Source organism: Cheilinus undulatus, linkage group 4, assembly GCF_018320785.1.
Source record: "Cheilinus undulatus linkage group 4, ASM1832078v1, whole genome shotgun sequence".
Classification (NCBI taxonomy): Eukaryota; Metazoa; Chordata; class Actinopteri; order Labriformes; family Labridae; genus Cheilinus; species Cheilinus undulatus.
In genome coordinates, this window is record NC_054868.1 from 33,068,043 (window position 1) to 33,090,836 (window position 22,794).

General features: G+C 38.9%; 2 protein-coding genes across 2 annotated transcripts in view; one reads left to right on the top strand and one right to left on the bottom strand.

Annotated features, from left to right (window-relative positions):
- doc2d (double C2-like domains, delta) overlaps positions 1 to 9,529 on the top strand; it is a 65,493-nt gene extending 55,964 nt beyond the window's left edge. The window contains exons 9-11 of the mRNA XM_041785736.1: positions 277 to 358; positions 442 to 538; positions 7,658 to 9,529. Of these exons, the coding sequence (XP_041641670.1) occupies positions 277 to 358; positions 442 to 538; positions 7,658 to 7,797 (319 nt within the window). The 3' untranslated portion in view covers positions 7,798 to 9,529. The remainder of the gene's footprint in view (positions 1 to 276; positions 359 to 441; positions 539 to 7,657) is intronic.
- A 4,178-nt stretch (positions 9,530 to 13,707) lies between these two features.
- Positions 13,708 to 22,042, bottom strand: serping1 (serpin peptidase inhibitor, clade G (C1 inhibitor), member 1). The gene is made up of 11 exons (XM_041784357.1): positions 21,889 to 22,042; positions 21,666 to 21,713; positions 21,415 to 21,520; positions 21,153 to 21,314; positions 20,732 to 21,034; positions 20,309 to 20,524; positions 17,320 to 17,463; positions 16,981 to 17,184; positions 16,758 to 16,897; positions 14,324 to 14,546; positions 13,708 to 14,079 (listed from the first exon to the last, which is right to left on the bottom strand). The coding sequence occupies exons 2-11, from the start codon at positions 21,711 to 21,713 to the stop codon at positions 13,832 to 13,834; spliced, it is 1,794 nt and encodes a 597-aa protein (XP_041640291.1). The 5' UTR covers positions 21,889 to 22,042; the 3' UTR covers positions 13,708 to 13,831.
- Between the last annotated feature and the right edge of the window lie 752 nt (positions 22,043 to 22,794).

Below are 22,794 nucleotides of genomic sequence, written 5' to 3' on the forward strand. Positions count from 1 at the left end.
AGGTTTAGAAGATGATACAGAGCTATTATGGCAGGTTACAGTTGATTAGTTAAAACTGCAGCAATGAATGAAAAAGGAGCTGTTCAGAGTCACTCAATGTTGCATACATTTCACATTAACATGTACAAGCTCTTTATTGATTTTTGAAGTTGTAAAATCATCCGAAGGCTAAAGGTTCTCATGAAATATCAGACTGCTCCTTTAAACTGAAGCTATGTGTTACCTAGAGGTTATGTCCTCATCAGCTTATTCTATTCTTTTCTTTGTTTTTCCCAGAATCCTGCAGCCAGATATGGGAAAAAAGTCAAAATACAAGACATCAGTGAAGAAAAAGACTCTCAACCCTGAATTCAATGAGGTACAACTTGTTTCCTGCAAACTTTGATTAATTTTGTCTGTTTATATACTGCATAAATGCTCTTGTGTACTGCACCTGCACAGGAGTTTTCATATGAAGTATCCTTGGACCAGCTGGCAAAGAAAACCCTGGAGATCTCAGTTTGGGACTATGACCTGGGAATGAGCAATGACTTCATAGGTAGGTTATGGAAAAAACTGAGGCATGGAGGGGAGGAGTGGAGAAAAAAGCGTCAGCAGCAAAGTCAATGGCTGTACCAGCGTTTGAATGAAAGTGACGCAATTGCAGAAAGACTAAAAATCAGGCCGAGCGTAGGCGGAGGGACGACCAAAGAAAAAACGAGCAGAGATGAGGGGTAATTATGAGGATAGAGGAGAAAGACTGAGCGAGAGAAGGAGAGTTTGAGTTGAAAAGGAAACGGAGGGGCTTAAGAAATCAAAAAGGAAAACTCTCACTCTGGATCCCCATCATTCGTGAGCTTGGCAGATCAGATAGCTGCAGCTTCATCAGACTGCTAAACAGCTTTGGCATGGCGTTGTGTGTACATCATGGCAATGTGCACGTGGGAGCTTAGGGAATGATGGAGAAGTAGTGGGGAGGAACAGTGAGAATGGATTACCACCCTGTGAGCTTGAAGGCCTTCGGATCAAAGCATTTTACTCCAACGTGTGTGTGCACATGTGTGAGGCAGTGCATGAGAGGCACCCGGTGTTTAGATAAGCCCAGTGACTTATTAGACCTGCTGGGAGAAAAGGCCATCGGTCTTACATACAGCCCCAGATAACAGCCATTCCCCTGACCATTATCATTACAGGTTAAGCTATGCAGACCTGCCAGTAATGCTAATTGGTGCTAGGGAAAAAAATGACACCCAGACCAAGAAAAATGAGGAGAACAAGTTGATAAAGAGACAGAGGAGACAGAGTCCAGGAGCACTATTGTAAGAGTGAGAGCAATAACAAGCGAGCTAATAGGCTTAGAAGAAGATATAGAGGATGTCACACGGTAAAAGGTGAGATATCTGAGATACATGGAGGAGAAAAGTGGACCGCGAGGGAAAAATCTGAAGGCCAAACTACACAAGAAAAGACAGGCAATCTATCAAGTGGATGACTTGTTGGAAAGATCGATACATGAGGAGTGATGGGAAATTTTATCTTCATCTAGAACTAAATGTATATAACAGATAGAAAAATGTTGCTTTGGATATTTTACAATGTCTATATCGCCTTACCGGAAAAGAATAAGCACTGTAATAAAGACTGTTTATAAATGAATAGTGAGTCTAGTAGGGGCCCACTGTGTAACCCCAAACAGGAATTTGTGGCAATACTGACACACTGAGACACAAGCATCTATTTTACTAACTTTCAATAACACAATTTCACAGCAAAATATTCTTAGTAGTACTTCATGAGGCACACTTCTTCAGCTGTGCAGTTGCAGCCAATCACATATGCATAAATGCATATAATGCATAAAGGCATGACAACATGGTCAAGACAGTCTACTGCAGTTCAAACAGAGCATCAGAATGGGGGAGGAACCATGATTTCAATTTATGATATACAGCAGGTGGTTTTGCAGGCTGTCGTGTTGTTTACACCAAATTCTGACCCTAGCATTTGAAATGTCGCTGCAGGAATCGAGACTCATCAGAGGCAATGTTTTCAGTGTTCATTTTGCTGAACCAGTATGAATTGTGAAATTTCCTGTTCTGTGATGACAAGAGTTGAACTATCTTCTTCAACATAGATGTGCTGTGCTTTCAGAGAAGCTCCCCTGCATATCTCATTGGTACTGAGTGCTTATTTCAGCAATTGTTGCCTTTTAATAATTTCAAACCAGTCTGGTAATTCTCCTCTGATTTCTTTCCTTAAAAAAGGCATTTTGGACCAAAGAGCAGCAGCTCACTGGGAATTTACTTCTTTTTGGACCACTCTTGATAAACCCTGGAGATGGCTGTGTGTGAAGATCGCAGTAGATCATCAGTTTCTGAAACACTCAGACCAGCACATCTGACTAAAACAAGACTGCCAAGTTCAAAGTCACTTAAATCACCTTTCTCCTCCATTCTAATGTTTGATTTGAACTTCAGGAGATAATCCTAACCATGTCTGCATGCCTAAATGCATTGCTTAATGCTACTGAATTGATTAGATAATTGCATTAATGAGCAGTTGAACAGATATGCCTAATGAAGTGAACAGTGAGTGTAAAAGTCAGTGATTTAGTTTTAGTCATGTTTTCAGCTTTACAGCAAATGCTAGCCTAAAGCTACCTTCTCTAAAATATTTCCTGAGCAGTATTGAGGTCAGGACAATGCTCTGCTTTTGTCTTCAGTCAAATGTTTACATTCAGGTATTCCAATAGAGCAACTCTACACAAACCACTTCCATGTTTAACAGATTTGTAATTGTCCCTTTAGGTAGCCCTTCAGCCAACCTCTTGCTAAACAAGCTGTCCAAGATACTGTCTCTTTAAACCATCTAATGAGCTGTCTGATTTCTGATTGGCCATTTTTCTCAAGGCCAACTAAAGGGAAACAACGACAGCACCAAGCAGTGCTTGAAGCTTCTTCAAACACAAAAGTTGAAGTAATTCATGAACAAATTTTAAATCTCCAAGACACGCTGAGCTAGGATAAGTATTGAAAACCAACTCATACCTACTGGACCAAATCCCATCACAGGTATCTGTGTGATAGATGTGTCAAGTTGGGTTTCTTTACTTATCCCATATTCGACTGGCAGCTTACAAAGATATTTTTACAAATCAAAAGAACTCAGACAAAATTACTTTTTTCCCTGTTTTTAGCTAGTCTTAGTCTTGCCTTCTTTATGGAACAAAAGAACATTTTAAGTCATAATTTTAGTTGGTGATTTTACCACTGCTATGAAAGTGGAAATATTAACCTATTCAGAGAAGGGGTGTGTGCCATTTACCAACTAAATGACTGAACGTCATCATCCTTAGGTCTGCACCAGCATTACTTGTCAGTTTAACATGCACCTCTTGGCTTTAGCTCCAGGAAAGGTCTGCAAATGTGCCCTACTACCTGTGTATAGTAAAACAGCACAGAAGCATAATGCAGCATGGAGTGATTTGGCAGCATTTTTATTTAGAAAAATGGAGAAAGAATTGCATATAGTGTGATGCAAAATAAAATTGCATATCGATTGGAGCAGCGCATGAACACATTTAGCACAGTAATGTTTATGTTAACTTGCAGGGAGAGCTGAAGCTTTGCGGTGGTAGTGCTGTTGATATGAGCGGTACTTAGCAATCTTATTTAACCGTATTTTACCTAAAGACCCCATCATCCATTGTGTAGACATGCTACTGTATGTAACTTACGTCTGATGTTAAATGCTTTGTAAGTGTTTTTTCAACTAGTAGGTTAATCTATGCTTAGGTTTATGCTAGATTGACCTTGAAATCCGTCACCTTGGAGCATCTCTTAACCAGAGGGGTCTGGAGCCTGTCTTTTACATGTTTTACATTATTTTCTGAAACACTGGCCATGTTGAATTTTTAAGTTTAACAGTCACAGAGAAACTGATTGCAGAGATTCAGGAGACTCACTGTATCACACAAACATGCCGAATTTAAGTGTACATACAGTTGATGTTGAAAGCAGTCGTGGAGTTGTACTTAATAATTTTTTGACTCTTAACAAGTACAGATATTTTTAAGATCAGCAATTCATTTACTGAGTACATTTTGGAAACTACCATAACTATTGGTTATATGTGTCTGCTGGTTGGATTAAGATGAGTGAACACCAGAAAACAATTCTGTAAGAGGTAAAAAATAAGCAGGTCAAACCTCAGGGACTGCGGGTGTCTTCTCACCAGCATGCGTGACAGCCTTTTTCCTAACTGTGTCATCTCCCTGAACTCTGGTTCCTTACTTTCCTCCTTCCTTCCTCACATGTCAGGACGGCTAACCATTTGTTTGTCACCGACAGCCCACGGGCTCGGAGAACACGCCATCGATCTCTGTTTGAAGGTGATGGGGGTTTTGTGGGGGCGGAGGTGGAGGTGACAAAGTGTTGTGCGTGATTATCCTATCGAAATTGTGCCGGCAGGTTCTGACCTGCACTTCCAGCTGTGTTTGTCCGTGTGTGAAAACAAAGGAGAGAATAGAATTAGGATAGGAAACACTCACAGGCAGCTCCTCCTCTCTTCGCAGCAGCATCTCAGGCAGTGTTCAGTGCCAAGCTCTGATGAGACGCTGATCAACAATCGAGCCTTGTTTTCCTCATGGCTGTCATTTTGCAAGGCGCCGTTATGAGGCAGCATTGCCAAAATACCGTGTTTAAAACTTCACGCTCCATTGACTGTGCAATCACAGCCAAGGGAATGGCTCTGTAATAACCTCGGTATGACAACTGCCAGCATCTCTCTATCTTACAGTCTGCCTTCTCCACCTAAGCCTCCATCACCTCAGCTCACTTTCACCTGAGTCATTTCCTGCTTCTCTGCATATTTATTCCCTCCATGCCCTTTCAATAAATCTTTCCTTATCTTAATCTCTCTTTCTTGTAATTCCCCCGCTGCCTGTCTATTTCTCTTTCTCTCTGCCTGGAGGAATTTGTCTCAAATGATTGCTGGCTTCCTTCTCTGCTCCCTGTCTATCTGCCAGTCAAAATATAATCTTTACAGGCATGAATGTTAATGTGCATTATTGCCTAAGCTCAATTACAGTGTATTGAATATGAGATTTAAGTAAACAAAGTGTGCGTCAACTTGTCCCCTTGTTTTGTTGTCCTAAAGCTCAATATACTTTTGGTGCAAGATTGCTAATTACATTCATTTGAAGTGCAATTTTAAGACGATTCATTAACAAAACTTGAATGACATCTATGAGAGAAGTGTAGTTTCATTGTATCTCAGTGGTTCAAAGTTCCTGTTAGGGGTTTCTATCAGATAAAAAACAGAAAAAAGTTTAAAATGATGCCTCTGTATCATGGGTTCCCAACCTGGGGTCTGGACACCCCTGAGTGTTGCGTCAAAGATCTTAGTGGGGGCACAGGTCCCTGTCAACTCTGTGGTTGTCATAATTAGATGTTCATATATATATTTATACCGTAGTCTTGGTGAATACTATTCTGTTTGGCTTTGGAAATTCCATTGGTGTCCATTAACTTCTGATATATGGACACCATTCAAACTTCACAAGTAGTTCCGGTCACAAAGTCATTACATTGTTCCAAATTAATGCGCCGCAGCCGTTAGCCGCTACTCCATTAGGAGTAACTATAGCAACCTGAGACAGTCATATTTTCTGAGCAGGGAGTACAGCGCTGCCAGCCTAAGGAGCCTTCAGCCTGGCATCAACCGTCACTTAACTGACATAAATAACATGACAGACTCCAGGTTAATGACCAATAACGTAAGACAGTCTTATCTCCTATATCCGATGTACATCTAAATTGAAAATGGTGGTTGGATAACCCCAGTGTAAAGAAATGTCTCTTCTAAGAGTCAATCTATCAGTCAGTTTATTTATAACATGATGATTCTGGGCTAAAATCAAAAGTATTTCCTTATTGATAATTTCCAGTAAAAAGTATCAATTGATAAGACTCAGTCAGCAGGACTTGTACAAGGAAATTGGTTTGCTTTTGTTAGATGATGACTGGGGGGGGGTTACTGCACTATATGACCTACAGAAGCAACAAAAGACCGGTAGTGTCAAGATGTACCATTTCTATATTACAGTTTTTTAATGTTTGTTAATGCTCACTTTTGGTAAGTCTTAGTTGAAGTGAGTTGTACTCTTCAGTTTCCAGAGCAAAGATTGACAACTGATGTTTGAAACAGCATGAGGTTCTTGTAGAAGATGAGCAACTTTGTCCACAGGGGGTGCCAATATTGACAGAAATCTTGTCACGGGAGTTTAAGAGTTAAATGTTTGAATTTCAGGATAATTTCCATCATGAGATTTTACATTTGAACACAAGAAACATGTTTGAAAGGATAAATCTTCTGAGAAGTAATCCCTAAATCCAGTAATGCCCTAATTTCTCAACCTATATGATTAATAAAATACATTAAATACATTAACAAAATAAAAGGTGCAATTTCCCTTATCTCCCTGGTGCTAATCATCTGATGAGCCTCAGGTTAGAATCTATTTACAGCACCACAGCTTTATTCTCACTCACTTCCGCTTTCTAAGCCTGAACAAGAAACACATTTAGATGAGATTTTCTCACAGTTTAGCTTTATGAAGTTTGTCAAAATAACATCATGATGCATTCATAAAATGTAAAAGGTCATGCTTTGTTAGGTCTGTCCTTAGGTGAACTTTGTAAGTTAAGGGAATCAAAACAATTAATGCATATATATGAAGTGTGAAGAAGAGGTGCTAGCTAACAATAGAGCACCAGTGCTACAGATCCATTGAGCACTGATAATATTAATCAGCATCTATGAAGGGCCCATTTTCTGAGACTCTCAGGGATCAGGCCATTTCTACGGTATTTCCAGCAAACATGGGAAAGCGGTATGGTTAAGCAGTCAATAAGAATTATCAATAAGGGTATCACTGGATATTAAACTTGACCATATCCATCACAGCTCAAACAGCATCACCACCTTCAACAGAGGCTCAGGAAATGCAAGCTCCAGGTGGTGACAACATTGAAACTAGCCAATTGCCCCTTAATTGCCACCACAAACAAGACAGACAAATAAAATTATAGCAGGACTCTTTTACCGACACATAAAACACTTTAAAAACACAGTGTACAAGACCTGCTCAGCACCAAACAGCAGACAGACACAATAAGTGACGACAGCTGAGAAAAGTAGTGGAGCATTCAGCTGCTAAAGAGCAGGATATTTCCCCTGTGAGTTTGTAGCAATCAAGAACAAAGCTAAAAGAGAGTGACTAATGGACTTTCATTTATCAGGTGTACAGAGACTTGACTCCATTGAATGACAATGTTGCTCCATTAACACTGGATATGTAAACACACTGCTAACCAGTTTAATGGCCATTTTGTGGCCCCAAGTGCAACAAGATTAAATTATTCCTTTTTTAGGTACAAATTATCCCTTTTTAAGTATTAAACTTTATCAATCCCACAGGCCACTTTTCACTTAACATTTTCCCTGTAATGGAGGATTTTGACACGGTTGAAACAGCACTCATTGCTAGAAAAAGGATCAGAAGACTTCCTCCTCTAGTGGTCCATCTTCTCATTGCTTTCAAATCTCAGTCTCTGTTACGTCTCCTCCTTCACCTCCTCATTCTCCTCTCTTCCTGCCTCTCCTTCTCTGTCTGCAGGCGGAGTGGAGCTGGGCATCAATGCGAGTGGACAGAGACTCAAACACTGGTTCGAGTGTCTCAAAAACAAAGGGAAGAAAGTGGAGTACTGGCATACGCTCACACAGCAAGGAGCCCCAAGCAGTGACAAACCGGACTAGATTACACCAGACATCCATGCATAGAAACACACACAAAAATACACAATAGCACGCACATTTGTCTGACTGAAAGATGGTTGACAACAAAGACCAAGTAAAGCCAGAGATAAAAAATGCAATAATAATGATGTTAAAATGAAATCCGTCATATAACGCCAACAATTACAGCACCAAGTATTAGTATATGATATTCATACTAATATTAGTGATGGTAATGATGTGTTATCTGAATACATTTTTTTAAAATGTATTTTTTTCTAAAGGTGAACCAAATTGTGGCAATGTCCTCATTAAAGTGTCGACGTAACAAAACAATGTTCACAAAATTGTGCTTTAGACCTCACTGTATTGTGGAAGTGGCTCATACTCTGTCATTTAAATGAACATCTGATGAAGACATTTGAGATTAATGTACTCAAATTCATTCAGTGAAAGGGGCCAAAAGTATGTGTGCATACGTACAAGTGACTCATAATGTGGTGTATAGTTCCAGGAGCAAGGGTGATTCTGTTGTAAGAAGTCTTCAGTGGTTGTTGATCTGATGCAAAACAAGACACCAACTTATAAAGCACAAAATGATCCATTTGGTGGATTTGTACCTTTCAGTGGTCTTGTTCTTATGTCTCTCATTGTCTTTCAGTGACAGTGGCTTTCTATACACCTTCATACCACACATCGATATGTCAGTGTGTGTTTGTGTGTGCATGAGGGCTACGAGAAAATGAGTGCCTACATTTTTCTGTCTGTGTAGTGCGTGTGCATCTGTATTCACACCGTGCCCCATTCAAAATGTCTCCGTCCAACTTCAGAAGCACAGGGGTGTGAAGACATAACAACAGAGGACAAGAAAGACCTACACAGAAGAGAAATCCTCTGCCACCTCTAGCACAGACACCCCCACAGGCCTTGGTGGGTGTGAGAGTCCCTGGCTGCAGGACTAAGAAGCTGTCAATTGTGTGTCCCAGACCTTTGTCACCTCTCTCCCCGAGTGCCAGAAACTTTAAGAATTGAATACATCTTGCTAAATAACCCCTGACCGCTCTTTTTGACTCTCCTGATGAAAAAGTTGTTGGCAGCAGGCGGAACGGATATTACTTTTGGAGGTGTCGCTAGTTCCTTTACTTTCCAAGCAGCTTTTTCTTCTGGGGCTACAATTCTGCTTCAACATTCACAGATGATGCAACATTTCCTCCCTGCAGAGCAATCTCAAAACAGATATATTTTAAATTGAAAATCCAGTCTTTTGATTTGTCCTGCTATAGGATTTAGAAAACCCAGAGCATGTAACCCTCCATTAATTTGGTATAGACTTCTTTGATGCTTTTCTTGTAAGGATTAGAAAAAAATATATTTGAAACCTTTTCGTCATCCAGTTACTTCTGGCCTACAAAATATCAGGTCTATAGAGTCACATACATCATTTCCTGGAGCATTGACCATAGCATGACTAATACAGTAGAAATGCAGACTATATTGACCATATTCACCCAGTTTACATTTTTCTATACAACATATTTAAGGTGAAAATTTCTGATAATGTTTTTAAATGTATGAATCTTTTTAATTCAGGGTGTCTGTCCATCAGCATTGTTTTATTGTTTATGACTAATAACCAGAGAATTGACCTTTATGTTGAGAATAGACTTCAGGCCATCTTTCAAAAGCTCTTTGTTGACATTACAATTGCACAGTAAAGCATCTCTTTTCTTTTTACACTAAATCTCTATTACCGTTGTCCTGCTGTTTGTTTTTAAAATACATACCAGCATAGTCAGTCTCTAGTACCTGTTACACAACTTTTATTATCTCCTATGCCAGCTCCTTAGCCAAACCATATTACCCTATAATCACAGCTGTGTGTGTTTTGCAGACAAAGTGTAACAAGGGTGTAAATTTTCTGCCTTGAACTGGCAATGTAAAAGGGGCTTTAGTAAAATGACCCTTGAGCAATTGTCAGGCATCAGGAAAGAAGCAAAAATGTCATTCAGCTACTTACTTAAAGCTTGCTTGCCTATAAAAAGTATTTATCTCCTTGGATGTTTTACCCTTTTATTGATTTTATAAATCAATCATGTCCAATATAACATTGCTTAATTGACAAAATATTTTTGCAAAAACCACCTATACTGTCAAAGTGAGAACAGTTTTCTGTGTAATGTCAATTAAAAAAAATGTGTAATGTAAAAAAGTGACTGCATAAGTATTCACCCCTCTCAAGTAAGTGTTTAGTTGATGCACCTCTGGCTGCATTCACAGGACTGAGTCTGTGTGGATACGTCTCAATCAGGCTTGCACACATAGGCACTTTAATTTTACTTCACTCCATCCAAACTGCTCATGCTCTGTCAGGTTGCTTGGGGATCAGGTATGAACAGCCCTTTTCAGGACTAGCCTGGGCTTTGACTCGGCCACTCCAGAACATTCACCTTGTTTTGCTGTATGCTCAAAGTCATTGTCTTGGCGAAAGTACAGCTTCTCTCAAACCCTATTTCTCTTGCAGACTGTGGATTGTCCTCCAGGATTTTCCTATATTTTGCCACATTCATTTTACCCTCTATCTTTACAAGCCTTCCAGGACTGGCTGCTGAGAAGCCCCCACAGCATGATGCTGCCACCACAGTGCTTCTCAGTGGGGATGTATGTAGTGATGGGTGTCCGCCAAACAGAGCATCCTGTCTAATTGCCAAAAACTACCAGTTTGATCTCATCAGACCAAAGAACTTTCTTCAACTTGATCATTTAGTCTCCCACATCACTTTTGGCCAACTCTTTTTTCTTCAACATACCACTCTCCCGTAAATCTTTGACTGCATGGTGAAGAACCTGGGCTACAGTTGTATGCAGGCTCTCCCATCTCAGCCGCTGAAGTTTGTAACTCCTTCAGAGTAGTCATAGGTGTCTTGGCAGCCTCTCTCACTAGTCTCCTTTTGGCACGGCCAACCAGTTTGTGAGGACGGCCTGATCTAGGCAGATTAAACATGTGCTATATTCCTTCCATTTCTTGATGGATTTAACTGAACTCTGAGGAATGTTCACTGCCTTGCAAACGTCTGTATCCGTCCCCTGATGTCACTTTAAATAACCTTTTCTCTGAGGTGCTTGAAATGTTCTTTTGTCTTCATGGTGTAATGGTAGCCAAGAAAACTGATCAACCAGTGACTGGACCTTCCAGACACAAGTGTCTTTATACTACAGTCACTTAAGACACATTCACTGCACTCAGGTGACTAGCACCAATCAACTTCACCTCAGTTGAATTAGGTCAGTTTTTTAAAGGGAGTGAATATTTATGCACTCACTTATTTTACATGACATATTTTTGTTTAATTTACATTACTTTGAAGTAATCTGTTTTCGTATGATGTGAGAGGGTTTTTGTCTTTTTTGCCAAATTTTATTGACCATGATTTATTTATAAAATCATTCAAAAGGTAAAACATCCAAGGGGGTGAATACTTTTGTAGGCAGTGTACAACTGCATCTAAAACCACATACTTTCATACTACTGATAATAAATATAACATCTGAGTTTATTCTGAATTCATGGGAATTTGTGTATGTAAGAAATGCTCTGGATTTATCATCATTTTTAAGTGTGATACACGAACTACTAGTTATGCGTAACTGCCCTCCCAAACTATTGAATTGCAGAGCTTTCCAGCCAACATAAGGTATTTAATATTTGTTCAAAATATGTTCAAGAAACCATTAGTTGTAGAAGTAATGAACATGTATTGTCATACTTTGAACACCATCCAACAGTCTTGCTAGCTTGGTGCTAGCTTATTCAACATGGGACTGGAAATATAAGACTTTGAAGGCAAATGAAAAAAAAGAAAACATTCTTGACCACATTATGAGAAGCATGGGTGTTAGAAGTGTAAAAAAAATACATGAAACAGTTTAATGGGGGGTCTTTAACAGAAAGTATTTGGCCAAATAGAGCAGTGGTTTTTAAACCAAATGTCCTTGAATCCCCAAGGACATTAGTAGGCTACTCTTTAGTTAAATCTTTATGTATCTGAGTTTATGGGCCTGAAACAGATTTTAAAATTTTGAAAATAGAAACATTTAAAAGAAAGGTGAATTTCTTTTCATGGTCAAAAAACGATGAGTAGATGTTTAACAACGGTTTCATTTCTTCAGTACCTTTTAATTTTACTTAAAAAAAGCCACTGTTGAAAATTCTTGGACAAATCATTAACAAACATGAGTTAATTCTACTTAAGAGCTAACAGTTGTGCTAGCTTGTTGCTAGCTTAGCAGGGCATTTGTGGATCACTTACATGTAGTATATTTGTTTAGGTATTAAGTAGTTAGTATGTTAGTATGTGGTTTCAGACATGAGTACATCAAACTACAGTACACTTTTCCTGTTTGATATATAAGGACTAGTCAAAAGCAATGTTGGCTTTGGCTTCTGGTAATATCTACCAGAAAGGGGTTAAATGCTAACATTAGCTTTCATTATTTTTTGTTTGAACTTAAAGTATTGCCTAATTATATCACAATGATGGTAATTCCCCTATTTCCCAGAATTTTAGACCTACAGATTAAAATACAGCAGTCTTGACATTATAGGAAAATGTCCACTGTGTGAAAATGGTGAATGAAAGGTTTGACCCCTTTCACCTCCAGCCTCAGGAGATAAGAGGGATTGCAGGCTGTATATGAACACATTCTCCTACACAGGACATGGACTAATCACAAGCCAGGATCCAAGAAATCTGAAAACGCCATTAGACTGTAAACATAATCTTCATGTGTCACTGCACGTCTCTACATATTGACGGTGTACATGGCGCAGACTTTCGCTGACTTCTCTAAATGCTGCTCATGATATCAAATGTACCCCCGCAGTACATTTCTCTCTGGTTCTGGCCGTACATTGGTACACATGAGCACACCCACAGTCGGTCAGTGGCCTGTGGGAGTTTGCTAACTGTTGAATCGATCCGGCTGCTCATATTCTTGGTGCCCTTCAACAACCTTGTGTCTCATTGTTGACTGGAAAAAAATGGATCCTTCAGTGGTGAATTAGGTTTCGAATGAAGAGCCTGGGTATAATCAGAGTTGGGACTGAACAATGTGGTATGACAGTGAGCATAAACACATGTTCAGTTAGATCTATTAGGAGGGTTGCTGGGTCTATTCTGGACTTTTTCTATGCACATTAAAACACCCAGCATGTCAGCAGACAGATAATCAAACCACATCAAAAGCTTTATTGTGTTATCCCGGAATCAGACATGCCTTTCTGGGAATACTCTGTACTTTGATTGGAGCTTTGCTGGGTGATCTAATAGAGTCCACATTCCTGGCTTGATGGTTGCTTTATTCCTGTCTCTCGATCTGTTGGTTCTGTTTACAGCCACCAAAATTTCTGACTCTTAATGACGCTGCTTTGCTTGTGTAATCATTTTATCTGCAATACTGCTGCATGTTTAGCAATCACTATGAACCTGTATAATAGAGCGCGACCTTAGCTGATTGTTCTGAATGTGGATGTGTTTACAGTCTACGCCATCCATGCAGTCTTGAGTGTTTATTTGTATGTGAATACAAAAAAAAAATCAGGGTACTTTTTGCTTAGTTTGTGCTCTAAACTGAGCAGGCTATTGATTTCAACAAGCAAAACCTTTACTGTCACAGATTTTGACACTCGTCTTCCTTAAATTGATAGGTGGTAATGATGCAGGAGGGCTGAACCGAATGAGATGGGAGTTCACTTTACTGCAGTTCCTGTGTATTCACTGTCAATGTCAATCACACAGTATGGCTGCCATCCTGTGGTGGGTTTGTGTAACTACTTCAAAAAATAAACTGAGGTTGTTTCAGAGGTCATCTGTCTTTCTTTCCATGTAATCCACTTTCTATTTATTCCTAAACACATGACAGACAGCAAATGTACAAGGTTTTTTTTTAATGTTTATTCATCATCGCTTAGAACTAGTGTACATCCAGGCTTGTATATTTGTTAATGTGAGGCCCACTAATTTCTGCTTCTTTTTGCCTCCTATACGTTTCCTCTCTCTTATGGGTCAGTTATTCTCCCAATAAAGAGTGGCACATTGGCCTGGTTGCTCCACAGCAGTATGATGAAAGGCCGCAGAGCAAAGAAGGAACGGTGGGTGCGAGAGAAGGAAAAGCTGGTGACAGCTCCGGCCTCAACCCCCTGTTCAGTCAGAGCAAGGAAAGCTCTGTGTCTGGCATCATCAAGGACAAAAGTCTCCTCAGAGTTCAATCCACACAGCTTGGCATCCTCAAAGAGTGAGGACAGGCCTGTTTGGGAGGAAAAGTGACAGAAAATTGTGGAAAGATGATGAGGTAAAGTGCAGGAAGGAAAGTAAAGTAGATCACTAGCAGGGTGATCAAAGAGCAGATATTTGTGCACTTTTCTCATATGGGACATAATAGCTGTGCTCGCTTTGCCTCAAAGTCTAAAAGCATGGATTGTATTTATTTCAGTGGTAATAATCCTATTTTTAAGACTTACAAACAAGAGAGGGTATGAAGGTGAACAAACCTAATTTTCTGAGCAACATGCTCAGGTCTGGTTGGACATCAAGCTTGATCTTAGGCAACATGACCTCAACATTTTCAGGAGGTGTTGTTCTCAGTTCTTCTACCAGGTCAATCACAACTTTATCCGTCAAGTTCTCCTCAACCTGCAGCAGGCCAGTGGCGGTACTGGAACGGGGCAACACGATGTAAAGACTGTTGTCATTACTGAGAGGAAAGCTGGCTACCTGTTGGGAAAACAGTGTTAAGTGTTAAAACATTTTAGACTGATTGCATGTTTTGTTGCACAAGCATCTGCTCAGCTTTCACCACAGGCACATGTTTGCTGCAAGTTGGCTGCATCCACCTACTGTGGTAGCCTGTCATTTGTCATTTGTTTTACTTCAATAAACCTCCCTGAAAGTGACTTCATTCAGTGTATAGTTGAAGAGCGTATTATTTAAAATAAAAGCATTCTGTCCAAACAAAGGGAATTTCTCCATAGAAATGCTCAACCATATTCTACCATTGTGGAATTGTTGGATTCACCAGTAGAAGAAGTTTAAAGAACAACTTCATGAAACAGGCGTTTTTGAGCTTTTGGTCTTCATCTGGGCCATCAAGAATAAGAATGTAAACATTTTATACCAACCCTGATGTGCAAATATGATACAACAAGGTAAATATGGCTCTCCATTTATCATTTTCCTGTCTGTTTTGGTCCATAACCACACGCAGTCTGAAAGAATAAAAAATGCGAGACCTCAATTCTCTAAATTCTCTGAGCCGCATGCACACATGCAGGCAGTCTGAAACCCCTGACTTGTTGAAATGCAAACAAACTGAAAATCAAACTGTGCAGAGAGCAATTCCAGTATGGCTACCACCATCGGTGGCTTCAAAACTCCATTTCAATGACCTATGGATAAAATTACAAAGACTTTGTCTAATTTATATACAGTCTTACTGGATGATTTTAGACAGTAAGAGTAATATTTGCTTGCTTATTGAGATGATAATCATCCTGAAAGTTGTAATTATTATCTGTATGAAGGTAAACTGTAATATGTGATGCATAATGCTAAAAGTTTTATATTTTTTACAGGTTTAATCACACAGACAACGGTCAGCAGTTTACCTGTTAAAGCTTTTTGACTCGCTGGGTGCAATACAACACAAAAGATATTATCTGTACCAGTGTTTCTCAACTAGTCGGCCAGGACTTTAAAGTGGGTCGCAGATGTGTGCTTGGAAAAAGTCTGATGTACCGATGCACTAAGTGATCTTATATACTTTATTTTTACTCTGTTTTGGATTAATAACAAGTAAATTGTGGTTGTTTTCTTGAGATCCTGACTTATTAACCCTGTATCTTGAAATAACAAAGCTGGTTTCCCATTATAAAGTAAAAATGTCTTGATACCACTTGAAAACTAGAAAAGCACTTGGAGAGTACAGACCTCCGCCATTAGCTCTATCTCCCAATAGTGAAGAACCCTTCAAAAAATTCCTGGATCCGTGTCCATGTGCCCTCCGCCATGGCATTCGCCGATTACTCCCTCCCCAGTGGGGTGGAAACACGGTGAGGCAAAGCATTGGCTTCGCTACGGGTGCCAACAGATGCATCCATGCTCTCTTGGGATGACTGGAAGTCATGGCAGGGGGGGGAATATTCCTCTGTTCCTCCCAGCACTGTGAGTATTCTAACTACAATTCGCTGTCTTTCTCTCTGTTACGCTCTGACTCGTCTCCTCAACCAGGCGTGCGTCTTTCAAACTCTATACTCCAAAACTTTGAATAGAAACACACCCAAAAACTGCTGCTAGGATTGAAGTTACCCATGTCCGCCATCTCCTGGTGTAAAGTGGTAACAGCGCAGACCTCCGCCATTAGCCCTATCTCCCAATAGTACAGAATCCTTTAAGAAATTCCTGGATCTAGACAGTGATCCGATCACTCCCAAAATCTAATCAGTTCTTCCTTATGCCATTTCTGACATTTCCTGAAAATTCCATGAAAATCGGTCCACAACTTTTTGAGTTATGTTGCTAACAAACAAAGAAACAAACAAACGAACAACCGAACAAACCCACCCGATCACATAACCTCCTTTGCGGAGGTAACAACCAAAATTTACATTTTATCATGGGAGACACAGTACTCATATCTGCACTTTTTAACCTCGTCATTTTTTTCATCTATGTCTTGTTCCATGAAAGGTCCAAACTGCAACGTCTAATTATTAAAGGTGTTTTTTGTAAACTTGCCTGTGACTTGACCACTTGAGAACCTCTGATTTACACCTTATGTAGAACAAGTGTTTCTTGTGTAATTGAATAGCATTTAGAACTCCAAGGCACTAAGAATAAAAAAAACATTTTCTCCGACAGCATTGTTGCTGTACTTTAACTCTGCTTTATATTCTGTAAAAGACAGGTGAAGCTGGGTTGTGCGTTTACCTGTGCCTCTAGCTGTTCGCTGTATGTCACAGTTGTCATGTAATACCGGTGGAAGAGGACAGGCACTGTAATCATATCACCGTTCAGTTTGGTAAATGATCCTTTCTTGGGGTTTGGGTTAAACTTCGTTTTCCATTGACCTGAGGAAGAAATATGCAGTCTTCATAAAAATTCCAAAAATTTAACCTTCTTACACACATCTGTGCACATACACTTGACTTACCGCTGAAGGAGACGGCATTGAGCAAGATCAGCTGTGTACTTGGTGCTACATCGTCAACCAAATGGGTGATTTTGTTGTTGGTCTTATTTGCCACCCAGCTATTAATCATCAGTGTGTTGTCCTCGCTGTTTTCTAGCAGTCTTGTTGGCTCTGCCTCATAGAACTCAATGGATTGGTTAGTGAAGGCCTCGCTCACATTCATTTCTGAGAAAAAGGAAACCAGCATGAGCTTCTGAAAGAAAAATTATCTTAGCATGACAAGCACTGAGAATCTCCACTTCCATCCTTTGGTCTAGATTCTCTCTACAGAGGGTATATTTCTGAGTGTGACTGTAATACGCGAGTTATAGAAGATCTGAGAAGCCATCTGTAAGGAGCCAGACAACTTTTCTCTCAGCTTTTTCATCTGGACGTGAACACAGGAAAAATCATGAGTCACACGGATCCCAGTCTCAATGGCTTTGCGAGTGTTATTCCGGGCACCTAAAGGTAAAAAGACAAAAAACACAAAATGTAGTTAAATGTGCAGATGTATGGAAAATTTTAAATGTATCATATGAAAGAGAAAATTCAAAAACACATTTATTAAACTGCATAATTTAAAGTTGATATTGTTCAATACATGCAGAGTACAAAAGCACAAATATGTCAGTGAGATACTGATAGAATTTAGCTTCAGAGAGATTGAACAAAAATTGTTGTCTCATTCTCATTATAACCAAGATATCTGCTGAAAACAATATTATTTCCATAGACACATTTAGACACTACATCCATGAATTTCTCATGCGTTAGCTCGCATGCCCTGTTTACCTGCACAGCTGAAGGGAAAGCATGTCTATAAGACCTAATAGTTTCCATGTTATAAGCCCAGAAGTCAACATTTATTTATCAAAATATAAGTTATGATTTCCCAAAATCACAACATGGTTTTATCTGACAATATATTTAGCTTTAACACAATATTTGTTGGCATTTCAAAACATGATTTCACTGTGTCCACAGGCTGTTTACTCTCTGCCAGCTTGCTGCACACAAGCTGGACACGAGCTAGCAAGAGCTTTGCAAATAAAGAAGTTATGTCCAAGTTCCACAATAGTTTTCCAAAATGAGACTGTGACCACCGATGGAAAAAAAAAAAGAAAAAAACAATGGGTAAGAATCTGGCAAACTGTTTTAAGATTTATTAACAACAATGATGCTATGAAAACAGCACAACAATATTTCTAATGATGAGTAAGGTGTGCTTTTATGCCAGCTAGAGTTGGATTCTAAATTGTCGGGTCAGTCCGAATGTTTGGTCAGAATTACATGCTGTATAATGTAGTTAAGGTTTGATGTGGTCATTAACGGATTATTTTATACTAGTCTGATTTATTAAGCAAGTAGGCCTATGAACTCATGGTTTCTTTGTTCTTTGCATTTCCCAGAGGTGTCAGTAAGTAATCCACCCTCCAAAAAAGTAAGCTCCACTGAAAGTAGTGGCATAGCCCGCCAATGCTGGGACCCAATTATCCAATAAACAACCAGCAGCAGTTAGAGAAGACATTATTGTCTTAGGCCTACTAAACTGGACTTTTAAAATGTATGTAAACATGTTAGTCCAACTGAAATCATACTATATTAAATTTCTTGAGGTTGGAATAACACATCTACGAACATAATGCAGTTGCAGATTCTCGAGCTTTTATACAACTATTTTGAACTGGACTGGACTAGGCATTCTGCCATCTGCCTTCAGTTCACTGTAGGCTTGAGCAGTGTTTCCAAACCATTTTCCTTGGGGCCTTCCCTACATATACCTATGAAAAGCAGGTAAGTGTGGTACAGATTCTCTTTGCTTTTTAATCAGAGGTGGAAAAAGTATATTATTATTGTACTCAAGTAAAAGTATAGTTACCTTGGTTAAAATTTACCTAAGGTCTATAAATCTACTCAAGCAAAAGTAAAAAGTATTTGATTTAAAGTTTATTTTAAGTACAGAGTACTTGGTATAGGTACTGAGGAGTTTTACAGTAATATGCAATCTTTTCTTAATGGCAAGAACAACAAGAGAATAGATCTCCAGCCAGGTTATTTCGGTAAAGTCACACCTCTATAATGAGTAAAATACACAGATAAATTGAAACCATTAATTAAACTCATATAGAGTTAAACTCAACACTAAGTCTTATTACATACTACATACAGTTAAACTACACTTTGAAACTGTAAAATATTTTACAATATGACAGAGCTGCATCTCTTGAAAATCTGTGGTAAGGTGGGTCACCTCTGTCAAAAACAAAGCAGAGCATCAACCTCATAGCAAGGCAATGCATACTGATGAAGAATATGTTTGATGCATCTTATAGGAGCACCTAAAGTCACAGGCAGTAACTCTAACTTGGTGGATAACTTCACTCATGCTTCAAATGTGTCTAACAATGAAAGCAATAACAATCCACCAGAAACATGGCCAAAAGAACCAAGAGGCAACATCTAAACACTCTGCCCAAGGGCATGATGGGAAAATCAACCCACACATCCCCCAGGATTTGTTATCGTGGTTGGTGGAGCGTACTGACTCCTCACAGAGTTAAACTAACACTATTGGATCAACACTGTCACATCACTCTGACACCGAAGACAATTTTACTCAGAATGGAGCAGAAATTAGACTTTTGGAGTCAAGATCAACTCAGAAGTGTTAAACCCTGAGATATCAACACTCCAGTTTTTGCTGTTTTGGTATGTGATGTGGGATCATTCCCTCACAATGTGCTATTGTGTAGTCAACAGAGGAGGAAAAAGTATGAGAGTACTGTACTCGAGTAAAAGTACATTTACTCCGGTTAAAATTTACATAAGTAGACGTAAAAGTACTAATTTCAAAGTGTACTCAAAAAAGTACAAGTACACAAAAGCTACTCAATTACAGTAACCTGAGTAAATGTAATTAGTTACTTTCAAGCCCTTTTTTTTAATGGATAGGATCACAATGCACACCTGAGAGAAGGAAATGGTCTGATGTAGGAATATTAGAATTACATCTCTGCATCTATGCAGTGATGTTCTTTTGGTTCCAATAAGGGTGTAGCGATGACAAGTAATGATGCATATTACACCAGACAGATTGGTAAAGGGTGTGTTCAAGATCATCAATTATTATGCCCAGAATTTTCATTTTCCTTGTTTCTGTCTTAGTTTTGCATCTGTTTTTATCTTCTGCCGAGCACACTGAGTTTACATGTGTATGAAATATAATAAAACTGAATTGAAGTGAATAGACTTCAATAACTGAAATACTGATAATAAAATTGAAAAACAACAGGGGGACTTTTCATACCTAGCAACAAATGGGTCAGTGCCCCAGCAATACTGATCGGAGAGAAGAGCAGGTTGCTGTGGGGTTGTGACTGTCTGAGATAAGAATACGTTTCAAAGGCAAACTGTGTGAGGGATTCCTTCAGCTTGGGCTCATCCATGCGACTGTTTTCATCTGGGCAGGGCTCCCATGGTTTGTCCAAACCAGTGCATGAGTGTGGAGCAACGGTAGGTGCAGCTGAAAAGAAAAAAAGTTGAATGGATGGTTGAAATGTACATAAATGATGTGCCGATACTTTTTTGATAGCAATACTTCAACATGGCTTAGAAATTAGACCTCTATTTCACATTTGGGGCTTATTGTTCTGTCATCTGCTGCAATAACCAGTGGTTCAATATAATGTCCACTAATGAAGCAGTATAAACAAAAGATTAACCAACCTACCTCTAACATAGATGTATAGAGTGATCAGTGTCTCCCCCTCAGCAGATTCACAGTAGTAGGTACCAGCATCCTCCAAGACAGTGTTTCTGAGTATGATGGACTGATCCGGATCATCTGGATAAAGCCGTTCTAGTTTTTTCTCACCGTCTGTTGAATTGTCTTCGAGGTCCAGCATAGTCCTCTGGCCTGCACTCGTCTCTTTGAACCAAAGTGCTCCAGCCGTGACCCCTCCGGAAGATGGGAGATGGCACGGGAGGTGACCATCTTGTCCTTCAGGTATCATAATGGTATAGGCATTTATAGCTGTGTAGAGAGGCACACACTCTTTTAATTTAAGTGTTTTGGATCTGGCTTTAACACTCATTTTCATTTAACAAAATATGTAAACAAGACAAAGAGGAATGTATATCTTTGTTTTTACCAACAACTTCAATGTTGTAGCTCATGCCTATTTCCATGTCATTCTCCTTTACAAAGCACGCATATTTGCCATGGTCGGCAGCAGATACAGAAGATATAGAGAGAACCAAGCCATCCCTTTTAAATCTAGTCGATCCAGACCTTAGCTGACCTATATCTTCATCTGTAATCAGAAAAAAAAATACACGAGAATTTTTTTTTGTTGTTGTTGTTGTTGTAATACAATAATAACAGCTGTTTCAGTTACAGAAGTATAAAATGACCATTGAATGTCCAGGTGATAGCTGATCCATGGTAAGCAATCGGAAGTGAGCAGGGCAGCTCCAGAGATGAACCAGATATCACCCGGATTATCGTGCATGAAGAAAGCTAAACAAAAAATAATGTGTTAAATAACTGAGGAATTATCATTTTAACAATCCAGAAAGATGAAGCCATTTAATAATGGTTAAAAATGGCTAATATAAAGGGCCTAAGCAGTAGATTTAATTTTTTGTTTGTCAGGTAATGTTACCTCAAAAATGAGCAGCAAGAAGAAGCAAAATGTGGTCGGTAGTTGCATCTAAAGTAAAGAGCAAAAGCAAGAGATTTACATTTAAAAACTAATATGTGGTTTTATTTGAAGAAGGCGCTTAAACATTAGAAGTTGATTGATTTTTACAACAGTAAAGCATAATATGTCATATAATATTGCATTAATTCAATGATTCATCCACTGATAACATTAAACAACTTACACTTCTTCAATTTCCAGATGATGCCGGATTTAGTCAAGTTTTAAAAAAATCCTTTTTATTTTTCCTGCCACATTAATCTCCTTTCATTCCAAAGAACCTCTCACCGTCTGCTTCCCTGAGATAAAACCAACAATAGCTTATCTGTGATTGTTAGTTTAGAGATGTTTGTTTGCATAGAGCAGGTCCTCTGACTTTCTGGAAATCACATGGCTTCACATGCTGGCAACAGATACTAGGTGGGATGATTTTACATTGCTGTTTTTTAAAGATGATTTTCTTTCTTTTTTTTTTTTTAATCTTCAAAAATGTAGTCAAATGATAATATAAGTACTGAGAAGTGAAATGTGAGAATGTCAGGTGGGGGAGGATTTTATTCTTTTTTAATTGCATGATAAAATATTTAACTAACAACACTTCTTGCATATCAAGTAGGGTACCCAAATGACAGAACAATTCACAAATAAGGGTTTTAAATGAACATTTAATAAGGGTATGAAGGTGATCATAGTTTATAAGTTTATTTCTTTTTTATTCCCCATTTTTTTGTATTTGTTGGGCTTAGGCCAATCATTAAATATAGCTAGTTAAAGACACTTGTTACACCTTAAAAAGCAACATAAAATTTTGAATGTGACTTAACCTCTCTAACAATACAGCTTACATATCAATGAGGTAACCTGGTCAACAAAAATATTGAATGGTTTTTCCATTTTATTTATTCTAGAACACTAAAACTATCAAGTTATTCCAAATATAAACCCTGGCCCTATCTTTGTTAAACCCTTCATGGAGCAAGGAACTATATATGGTCACTTCAGCTGACTTCCTTTCCTGGCCTCCCCCCAACTCTCTGTGATACAGTAGAACCAGAAGGATTTTTCCTCAGCCAAGAGATCAGTCAACATC